This window comes from Poeciliopsis prolifica, unplaced genomic scaffold (assembly GCF_027474105.1).
Source record: "Poeciliopsis prolifica strain line A6 unplaced genomic scaffold, Auburn_PproV2 SCAFFOLD034, whole genome shotgun sequence".
Lineage (NCBI taxonomy): Eukaryota > Metazoa > Chordata > Actinopteri > Cyprinodontiformes > Poeciliidae > Poeciliopsis > Poeciliopsis prolifica.
In genome coordinates, this window is record NW_026562409.1 from 3393883 (window position 1) to 3405183 (window position 11301).

Below are 11301 nucleotides of genomic sequence, written 5' to 3' on the forward strand. Positions count from 1 at the left end.
GCCGCCGACGCTCTTTCTCTCCCTCTCTCTCTCTGCCTCTCTCCTACTCCCTCTCCCCCTCTCTCTCTGCCTCTCTTTTTCTCCCTCTCTTTCTCTGCCTCTCTCCTACTCCCTCTCCCCTCTCTCTCTCTGCCTCTCTCTTTCTCCCTCTCTCTCTCTCCCTCTCTCTCTCTGCCTCTCTCCTACTCCCTCTCTCCCTCTCTCTCTGATTGATTCAACGTTTCCAAGTGCTGCGCTGCCGCCGCTGGTATGATGGGAATCGTCTCAGAAATCTTCAGGTGGATGCAACCACGGACTCTTCCTGCAGCTGCTGCTGCTGCAGTCTCATCATTATTTTAAATAATAATAATACAAAAGAAAACAATCAAAACATATGCAGACCGCATGCATTTCATGCAATATAGTCGGATAGTTGCAACAAATCCAGGGCAACCTCTCCTGTGAGGAGCATTTGCTGCGTGGCAACACAGCTCCACCTGTGCAGAGCGCCGCTGCCACTGCAGACACAATCACATCTATCCTCCCTGCAGGTGCATGTCAATAAATCACAGAATATTATCGAAAAGTTCATTTAATTACAAATAAAGTTGTATATTCTAAGCATGTGTTTCTATTTATGTTGATGGTTTTAAAGCAAATTAAAAAACAAAAAATATGTTTGTGAAAATGTTAAATATTCTGGCATGGTCATGCGAGAATGTTTTAATCATGGCAGATGTTTGACTTATAAAAAATTAAAAACAATCCCAGAAATCTTACAAATTTCTGAGCAAAAGGTCAAACATTTTTTAAAAAAAAATTGATTTATCTCATAATTTTTCTAGATAAAAATTTTAATTTGTGAATTTAAAAAAAATATCAAAATTTTAAACTTTTTTCAAAGAAATTTCTGAGCTGAATCTCAACATCTGTCAAAAATTTTTCTAGCAAATTTGAAACTTTTCACACAAAGAAATATCCAAGTTTTTTTCTATTAAATTTCTAATATTGATCTCAAAATTACAGAATTTTTGGCAAAATCTTAATTTTAATGTGTTTTATACCATTTTTCTTTTTTTTTTAATATATAATTGATTGTTCGTGATTTGGACTATGAGTCCGTCATAAAATCTATGTCTTGTTGGAGCTAAACATTTAGTGGAAGGAAAAACTGACTATCAGAAGGAGGTTGTTTCTCTCAGTTTGTTGTTTCTGTGTTAAATAAAGATCAAGTAAATAAAAAAATGAGAATTGTGGGGGCAGTGCTTCCACAAGAAACTTTTAATCTCTTCATTTGTCGTTAAACTAAAAGCCGCCCCTTCAAAATAAAAGCCTAAACCCAGAAGTTAACCATGACTAAAACTAAAAGAAGGCAAAAGAAAAGATACTAAAGGACACTAAATCAATATCAATATATATGGCGATAGACACGTGATCAATATCAATAGATAAAATAATATAATAAGCAAAGTTGGTGACATCAACTAACGCTCTCATACTTTGGTTACCTAGCAACAACCTGCTGAGTAACTTGTGCAGCAGCAGTTTAAAGTTTCCCCACAGAGCATCATAACTGCTTAAAAACAAAAAACAACAGCATGAAGTAAAACGTGATGAACAGGAAAGGTCATGCAGCCAGTTTGTCAGTATTTCAGACATTTAAAACAAAAGAACAATCAATAATTATCAATATCGACTGATATGAAATGCCAATTTAAATTTAGTTGTTACTCATAGATGATATCAGAGGCGTTTTACCTGGGCTGAGCTGGAAAGAGACTCGGTTCTTCTTTGGTCCTGGAGTCTGGATGGAGAGCGAGAGTCACAGTCAGTGATTTCTGGGTCCATGTGATCTGCTGGTGTTGGTTCTTTATTGGCTGGTGAACTGGTCTTGATCCGACCCGCATAGCGCGGATCTACGTATTGTCAGCAGGAAGACAGGACAACCAGCTGAAGGCCGCCATTAAAGCAACCAGCAATCACATTGATGCAGTTATTAAAGTACAATTAGCACCAAGAAAGGAATCAACGAACTCACTCACATTTCGGTTACCTAGCAACTCAGTCAGTCTTCGGTTACTTAGCAACAAGCTGCTGAGTACTGGTGCAGCAGCAGTTTCAAGTTTTCCCAGCATGCCTCATGACAGCTTAAACATAAAAAACTGTGTGCATTTGAATAAAGATATGATACAGAATATGATTTTTTTATCATGAAAAAAGTAATATTTATGGTCTTTTGTTTGGCAAATGAGACTGAAATATGTTTTAGTTATAAAGTGTAAGTGAATAATAAATTGGTTTCCTTTACCAATTTGATTTGTTAAAATGATACTAGATTAACTGAATCTGTCCAGGGACTGGAAACTACACTGCAAAAACACTAAATCTCACAGAGAACTAGTGTTTTTGTTTTATCAATGTTAATAAATTATTGACCCAGGCATTAAGTGTAGAAATTTTTTTGCTTTATTTTTTCTTTATTGAACATTAAGCAGTAATAAAGTTTCCTGGAAAGAAACATTTTTGGTATTTTTTCATTAAAATGAACAAAAACACTTAAAAATCCTTTCTATCTGCAAAGAATCTCTATATGAGCTTCAATTCTGAATAAAGTTACATTTTGAGATGCGCTGTGTAGCCGGTCTCTGTGCTTTTCCTCTCCTGACGGAGGAGATGTGCGGCTGTTCCAGAGTGAAAGCAGTTTATCAAAGACTCCCCAGGGACGGATAACAGAGGAAAACGTAAAGGTCAACTAAAAGGGAAAAGGTCGGCTGGGGACTGAGCCATCAGTCACTTCAGCAGGGAATTAAAAGGGAGGCGGCTGATTGTTTGAAACTGATCACTGCAGACCATAAACGCCTCACAACAGCAACCGATTAGCAATCGCAAGTTGGTCAGTTTTTCCTGCTTTGACTCGTCAACTCTGAGAACAAAATGTTAAAAATATTTCGACTAACATTCAGTTCTTCTGTTTACGTTTCACATCAAACAAACTTTTCTATCTAACAAAGATAAACGAGGAAATGCAGCAAGAGAAAAAGGTAACCAGCTGTATGTGGGAACTTAGCTGTCTCTGATTATTGGCAGCAACAACAAACAAATTATTTGTAACAACTGGGAAGATTCTCCATGTTTTCTCCACATTTGGATAATGATTCACACTGTAGAAATTTGTTGGGCTCCCTTTGAATTTCTTTAAATTAGAGCATAGTGTTATGCTTTTTGTTGTGAGGCATTCTATTCATTTGAGATTGGTGCTAATAAGAAACTTGCTTTCTTAAACAGGTTAGGATAGGACTAAGGGCAACCCCCCCCCCAAAAAATTATCCCCAGTTAATTAAATTTTAGCTTAATCAGTCAGAATGTGATGTTTTAAGGGTTTTTGTCACTTTGAATCCAAATAAACTGCTGATTGCCACAGCCCCCAACTCAATGTTCACATTTGCACTTAAAAGTAGATGCAAACAGATGCGCAATTATACAGCCGTACATCTCTGAAAAGCAGAAGTGGAGCCTCCTGCACAACTGACAAGAAAGCAGAAAGTGGTTTCTGGGTGGTAGGTCAACAACAAAACACTTGTCTTTTCCAGCAGCCATTGTACAGTGCATACAGTGGTAAAACAAGCTGGAACACTTGGGTTGCTAGGTAACATTACAGCACCTGAATGTGATTATTCAGGAAGTGTTTGAAATACTCATTTTCCAGACACCAAAAAACGGCTGGGTTTTTTTTTTTTAATCGCTTGGACTGCTTTTAGAAGCAACTGAGACTGAAATGGCTGGACAAAAGATATGTCCTATTTAAGAATACTTTAAAAAAAGTTTATTTCCTTACTAAATGTAATAGTTTCTTGAAAACCTCTCTTTGCATGCTAATGGATCAGTTTGGTGATTTAGCACTTGTGTGGCCGTATAAAGTGACAGATTGTGCTGACTTCCGCTGTCAGTGGTCGTAATGTGATGCCTGATTGGTGCATGTAGCGAGTCTGGATGCAACAGGGTGGCCGACCTGTTTCCTCTCCAGCAGACATGGAGAGAGGATCAGCATCCGCAGCCTGTCCCGCTGCTGCTTCATCCCAGCAGCAGAGACTCTTCCTCTGAGCTCTTGCATTGCGTCGCTCCTTCCTCCTCCTCCTCTTCCTCTCCCCGCCTCCCTCGCTCTATTAAATTTCCAGTCACACAACAGTGCAGTGGATATCCCTCCCTTTCGCTAAGTCTCACCCTTCCCCTCCAGTCCTACATACCTCAGTAGTTCGTGGAGGTGTTTTCCTGTATCTCTCCGTGTCTTGTTATTGATTGTTCTCTCCCTTCGTTTGGCTTTGAACCTCTCAATCCCCCCTTCCTCCTCGGCTTGTTATTTAAAAAGCTTCCTCACATTTTCTCCCCATCCCGCCCCTGTTTGTCTGTCTGTGCTGCAGTGTCTCCTCCGGCTGCGTGGTGTGGAGCGTCGCCTCCCTTTTCACTTTTCGTGGCGTGTTTGTGCAGCGCCAGCTGACTGAGTGGACACCGCAGACCGATAATGCATAAAGATGGGAGGATGAATGCGCCTCACATGCAGAAAGCTGCTGCCTCCTCCTGTGTTCGGTTTGCTGGTTAAGTCCGCCTCTCTGGACTTCCACACCAGTTGCTGCACTGGGGCGCAACCAGTGGCGCAATAAGTGAGTTTGCGCTGCTGACCCTTTGCAGCAATGTCACTAAATCCCTCGAGACGTCATGATGGGCGTCGGAAGTGGCAAAAACAACTTCCCAAAGTTGTTTTAGCCATTTTATTCATAGCTTCTTCTTGTGTGAATCGAGCTAATGTGTCTGTTAACGTGACACACCTGGTTGGGGCTCACACGCGGTCATATTTACCGTATTTTCCGGACTATAAGTCGCAGTTGTTGTTTTTTTTCATAGTTTGGCCTGGGGTGCGACTTATACTCCGGAGAGACTTATGTGTGAAATTAACAACGCATATTATGTCATATCACATGCTATTTTCACACTAAACTGCAAGAGGGCGCTTTAGGCCTGTGTTGATAATGTGTGTGGTAGAAGCTACCTCCAAAGTTAGCGGATTTGTTTATAAGTGCCACCAAAGATGAAGAATTAGTGATTTGGAGTAACACGGATGGTTTGGTAAACTTGTTAGCATGTTATTTATGCTATAGTTATCTGAATAACTCTTAATATGTTATGCTAACTTACCAAGCACGTTCTCAGTTTGTTGTTTGTCATGTGACGTTAGCATACCGTAAAATTGTTCAGCCTGTGGTTTCTATTCTATTTTTTGTTTTAAATTGCCTTTCCAGATGACACGTCTGTTCTTGGTGTTGGATTTTATCAAATAAATTTCCCACCAAAATGCGACCTATACTCCAGTGCGACTTATAGTAAACTCAAGTATTTAGCTCTTAGCTACAAATTTATGACTTTTCAGAAATTTAAGTGCCACGTAGCATTTTTGTTTACCTGCAGATGCCACAAATTACCATTTACTAAAGAATGCTGTGCTAGTACTGTACATTAGCCAATAAAATGCTTATTATCACTTCCACCTCTTCTTCTTTTATGGCAATTAAGAGTTCGTCGCACTGCTGGTGTGAAGTCAGCTTTAATGAAACTCTTTAAAGACGTTCTTATCACAGCTTCAGTTTCCCTGACACCAACACCACCGTCGAACTAAAACACAACGTAAACTTAGTGAGATGGTGTCAAGAATACAATATCGATATAAAAATAACATAAAACATATAAACATACCTCGCTGGCTAACCCTTCCTTTTGAGGTAGAAATGAGGTCATTCAGTAAATTCTTACACTTAAATCATGTTTCTTCATCTGCTTGCCAACGCGATGCTGTTATATCGCAAGCGTCTCTGGTAACCTGGTAACCAGACGCTTCTACATCTACTTCCTACCTTAAACCTTCAAAATAAGAGTCTTAACAAAAAACTATAAATAATACAAAATAAAATCTGTACATTAAAACTTTGGCAGTAAAACTCCCACCAAATCACAAACCTATGGTGATTTCAAATAACATACAACATTAAATAGGAATATATTTACATTTTAACATTTACTCTGCTTCCAGTAACAACACAGTTTTATGAACTGGTCTATCAAGATACACTGGCTTGACAGTCCTTTTTCCATCCTTATCCAAGATCGAGTCACTTAGTAACAGCTTCACCTTCCTGATCCTTCCATCTGCGCTTGTATATACTTCTGTTACTCTTGCCAGTTTCCACTTGTTCCTTGGAGAATTGTCCTCTTGAAGAATAACAATGTCGTTTACCTTTGCATTTCTCTTGTTTCTTTGCCAGATTTGTCTCTGTTGAAGATTAAGAAGGTATTCTTTCTTCCACCTTGTCCAGAATTTATTAGCTAAAAACTGAACTTGGCGCCACCTCTTTCTCAGGTACAAGTCCTGGCTTACAAATTCACCAGGAGGAGGCAGAATAACACTGGACTTCATCATGAGAATATGATTTGGTGTGAGAGGCTCTGAACTTGGATCACTTAGGTTTTCTACTGTTAGCGGCCTGCTATTCACGATAGCCATCACCTCATACAGAAACGTTCTGAGGGAAGAACTATCGAGTCTCTTATAAGTTTTATCCAGAATAGCAGTTAAAACGCTTCTGACAGTCCTAATCTGCCTCTCCCAAACACCTCCCATGTGACTTGAGGATGGGGTGTTCAGAACAAACTCACATCCATATTGTTTCAACTGTTCTTTGTCACAGTCCTTCAGTGCATTCAAAAACTCTCCCTTAGCACCGACAAAATTTGTTCCTTGGTCACATCTGATTTGTCTTACATGTCCACGAATAGAAATAAAACAACGCAATGCATTAATAAAAGCATCAGTAGTAAGGTCATCTAACATTTCAATATGTATTGCCCTGGAACACATACATGTAAACAAAAGACCATATCTTTTTAGTTCTTTTCTGCCTTCTTTTACATAAAAAGGTCCAAAACAGTCAACACCACAGTAAGAGAATGGGGGGGTTGTTTCCATTCTGTCCTCTGGTAGATCTGACATCTGTTGATCTTGTGTATGCCTCCTGTACTTTCTGCAGGTTGTGCACTTGTAGATGTGTGAAGCAACTGCACTGCTGCATCCTGTGATCCACAGTCCATTGGAACGCAGCTCGTTGACAGTAATTCCTCTTCCTTGATGCTGCATCTTTTCATGGAAGTGTTTAATCAGTAAAGATGACACATTACTTGATTTGGGAATAATGGCAGGATGTTTGATGTATGGGTGCAGACTTGCTCTTGTTAAACGTCCTCCCACCCTGAGTACTCCTTGCTCATCAACAAATGGGTTTAAGCTATGCAGCCTGTGTGTCTTATCCTTGAGTTGGATGTCTTTTCCTTGGGTTAAGTCCTTGATTTCCTTACTGAAGGTGTTTTCTTGTGCAAGTTTTATTATGAATAGTTCTGCTTCTCGTCTGTCCTCAACACATGTGTTTCCACCTTTTGCTTGTGTGTCTCCTTTAAAATCTCTCACAAATTTCCTTAGACGAGCAATAGCTTTAACAGCTCTTCTCCAGTCAGAAAATTTATTGAGACGATCAAGTATTGTTCTCCTTTCTTGTACTTCTGTTTTGAGCACATGTACTGTTTTTAGCTCTCGATCATTAGGAAAAACTCCAACAACCTTGTCAGTTTCGATGGGTAACTCACTTTGCCACAAAAACTCTGGTCCTTTAAACCAGTTAGATTTGAGAAGCTGTTGGACACTTAGTCCTCTTGATGCATGGTCTGCAGGATTATTTTCAGATGGTACATGATGCCACTGATGTGGATCTGTGAGTGACCTTATCCTTTGAATCCTATTTGCCACAAACACATGAAATCTTTTGGCATCATTGTTCACATATCCTAACACCACTTTGGAATCTGTCCAGAAATATTCTTGAAGATTGCTGATTTCCAGTTCACTTTTTAGCATTACACTTGTTCTTGCTGCAACTACTGCAGCTGTCAATTCAAGTCTAGGGACAGTAGTGACTTTGGTTGGGGCAACACGTGCCTTTCCCATGACTAGTGCACAATGAACATCCCCTTTGGATGTGACTGTTCTTAAATAGCTACATTGTCCATAGCCTGTCAAACTGGCATCTGAAAAACTGTGTAAATCACACTGTGTGATATCTGTGTTTTCAGGTAGCATACATCTTTGGATTCTCACCTTTGACAAGTTTTGAAGATCTAGGAGCCAGGATTCCCACTCTCTGTAGAGCTGATCTGAAAGAGGCTCGTCCCATCCGACTTTCTCTTGACATAACTGTTGTAGGATTTGTTTTCCTTTTAGAATGAAGGGTGCCACAAATCCCAGTGGATCATACACTGATGCTACTGTGCACAGGATTCCTCTTCTTGTCATTGGGTGCTCTTTGACTTTTATTCTAAATTGAAACTCATCAGAAGAGATGCACCACTGAACACCAAGTGCTCTTTCCATCAGTGGCTCTCCAAGTGCTAGATCCAAATCTTTAATACTATCAGCACACTCCTCTCTGGGCAGTGATTTTAACACATTTTCACTGTTTGATACAAACTTGTGTAATCTTAGTTTAGCTGTGTTACACAGCTCTCTTGCTTCTTTGACTAGTTTTATTGCTTCTGCTTCTGATGTAACACTTACAAGTCCATCATCTACATAAAAGTTTCTTTGAATGAACTTTACTGTGTCTGGAGAGAACTTTCCCTCACCTTGTGTGGCTAGATGTTTTAAACCAAAATTGGCACAACCAGGTGAAGAAGCTGCACCAAACAGGTGAACCTTCATGCGAAAGACCGAGGGGGGAACATTTAAATCACCATGCTCCCACCATAAGAAGCGTAAATAATCCTGGTCTTGAGGTGTTACATTGAACTGATGAAACATACGCTCCACATCGCACATTACAGCCACTGAGCCTTTCCTGAACCTACAGAGTACTCCCACCAAAGTGTTTGTGAGGTCAGGCCCTGTAAGCAGGTGTTCATTCAGCGAAGTGTCCTGATATTGTGCAGAGCAGTCAAAAACAACACGGATCTTGCCAGGCTTTTGAGGGTGGTATACCCCATGATGGGGAATATACCAGGCAGGGGAATTACAGATTTCCTTCTCCGGTATTTTCTCTGCATCACCACGTGCAATAATGTCCTCCATGAACCTTGCATAATCTGAGTAGTACCTTTGATCCCTTATGAATCTGCGTTTGAGACTGCTTAAACGTTGCATTGCACTTGACATGTTGTTGGGAAGATTTGGTCTGTCACTTTTGAAAGGCAGAGGCATTTCATAATGTCCATCTTGCTTTTGTTTGATTCCTTCATGCAGCTTTCTTAGGAAGCAGACATCTTCTTGTGAAATGCTTGTTTCTTCCACTGCTCTCTCTGTAAAATCTAATTCAAGTGCTTTGATTACATCTGGACCTGTTACTTCTTTCATCTGTGTCTTGCAGATGTAATGAACTTTATTCTTTAGCTTTGTGGTTGGCTCAGTCTCTGGTATTACTTGCTTTACAGTGATGCGATGACTTACTCCAATTACATCGCTGCCTGCATCACACGAATCACAGTAACTTATGATGCTCCAACCCAAATCTGTTTTCTGGGCATAAGGCTGGTTTTCTTCACCACATATGACTTCTCTGGGCATTAAAGCTTGTGTGCAATTATAGCCTAACAGGAGTCCTATCTCACAGTCCAATAGTGGAGCAATGTGTTCAGTGAGATGTTCCAAATGTGGCCATGACCTTGCTGTGTCTGGAGTAGGAATATGGCTACGATTGACAGGTATAAAATCACGTGTGTAAGCAACTGGCACAGTGAGTTTCCTTTTGGAAAACAATCCTCTTATTTGCAGAGCTTCAAGTTTTGTACATGCTACAGTTGTTTTCTTGGATGACATTGTAGATAATTTGAGATTAACCTGGGTTTTAGCTGTGTCCAGGTTGTTTGCTACTTCATTAAGAATAAAAGACGAATCACTCTGTGTGTCCAGCAGAGCATAGGTAAGTATTTCTTTGTGTGGCTCATTTTGTGTGGATACATAGACAGGTACTATTGCAGATGTCTGTGTGTTTCTACTTTCATGAGTCACTCTGTTAGATGTACTTTCATTAACTTTCGTTGTTTCTTGTGATTGTGTTACCTGTTCCTGGGTTTCCTTCCCTTCAGCTACTTCTTGTTCTTTAGGTTGTTCTTTCTTTGTCTCGTGTCTTTGTCTTTCTTCGTGCAGACATGTGGGATGTTGTTTTGAGCATGTGTTGCATGTCATCCGATTGCTGCAGTTCTTGGAGAAGTGACCACTGTTTAAACAGCCAAAACATAGTTTTTCACCTTGAATGAACTTGACTCTCTCAGTGACTGGTTTCTCAGTGAACTTACGACATTTGTGTAAGCTGTGTCCTGCTCTTTTACAAAATACACAAGAGATCATGCTTCTTTCTCTGGAGTTAGTTGTGAAGATGTTCGCTGTATTTTGCTTCTTATGAATGGGTGTAAGTAGAGACTTGGTCTTTGGTTTGTCAAAGTCACTTTGTCTTATAGCTTCATATGATGTAATGGGATTACATGCAATACTTGCCTCCATTGACAGGAATGTTACAAAGTAACTGAAACGTGGGAACTGTCTGTGCTCTAACTGATACTCTGTAGCCTTTCGGTTCCATCTGTTGCTTAACCAGTCTGGCAGTTTAGCAGCAAGTCTTTGATTCTCTATTGCATCATTGAGGATGTTCAGGTTCTCATTGGTAATCATTGCAGATTGACAGCTTTGTAAGAAATCCACAAACTTTCTTAAGTCTGCACTGTTTTTACCTTGGAGCTTTGGCCATGTGTGCAACTTGTCCCTAAAGGCCTTAGCAATAACAAAAGGCTCTCCATAACGATCATTGAGCATATTCCATGCTGCCATATAAGAATCTTCAGAGCCAATCAGAAAATAGCCTTCTAAGGCTTCTTTAACACTCCCATCTACATACTTCTGTAAGAAAAATATCTTTTCTGCAATGGGAATATTCTTTCTCTCTATTAGAGTCTGAAAAGATGCCTTCCAATGTTTAAACTTAAGTGGATCCCCACTAAATATTGAAGGCTCTGGAATTGGTAGCCTGTTAGCTGACATAGCTTCTGCCAAAACTTTTACAAGCTCACCTGTGCTCTCGTGAACGACATTTAACTGTGGTGGTTGATTGGCAGTGTTCTTCATCTCAGTTACCTGTATGTTTGCAGGATTCGGAGTGATTCTTTCTTGCTTTACTAAAAAGTAGTCTTCTTCATAAACTTGTAATTTTGCCTTTGCTGCATTGAGTCCTTTCAGATTTTCCA

The 11301-nt window shown here is 39.9% G+C and overlaps 1 protein-coding gene across 1 annotated transcript; it reads right to left on the reverse strand.

The window, feature by feature from the left end:
• Positions 1-5955: 5955 nt before the first annotated feature.
• On the reverse strand, positions 5956-11284 carry LOC129373994 (uncharacterized). The gene is made up of 2 exons (XM_055052176.1): positions 8171-11284; positions 5956-6298 (listed from the first exon to the last, which is right to left on the reverse strand). The coding sequence occupies exons 1-2, from the start codon at positions 11180-11182 to the stop codon at positions 6044-6046; spliced, it is 3267 nt and encodes a 1088-aa protein (XP_054908151.1). The 5' UTR covers positions 11183-11284; the 3' UTR covers positions 5956-6043.
• Positions 11285-11301: the final 17 nt, after the last annotated feature.

Excerpts from the sequence above, each read along its gene's own strand:
- LOC129373994 (XM_055052176.1), bottom strand. The coding sequence starts at position 11,182 with ATGAAGAACACTGCCAATCAACCACCACAGTTAAATGTCGTTCACGAG. Across the intron at positions 6,299-8,170 it reads ATCTTCAAAACTTGTCAAAG|AGACAAATCTGGCAAAGAAA; the intron begins GTGAGAATCCAA and ends AATCTTCAACAG.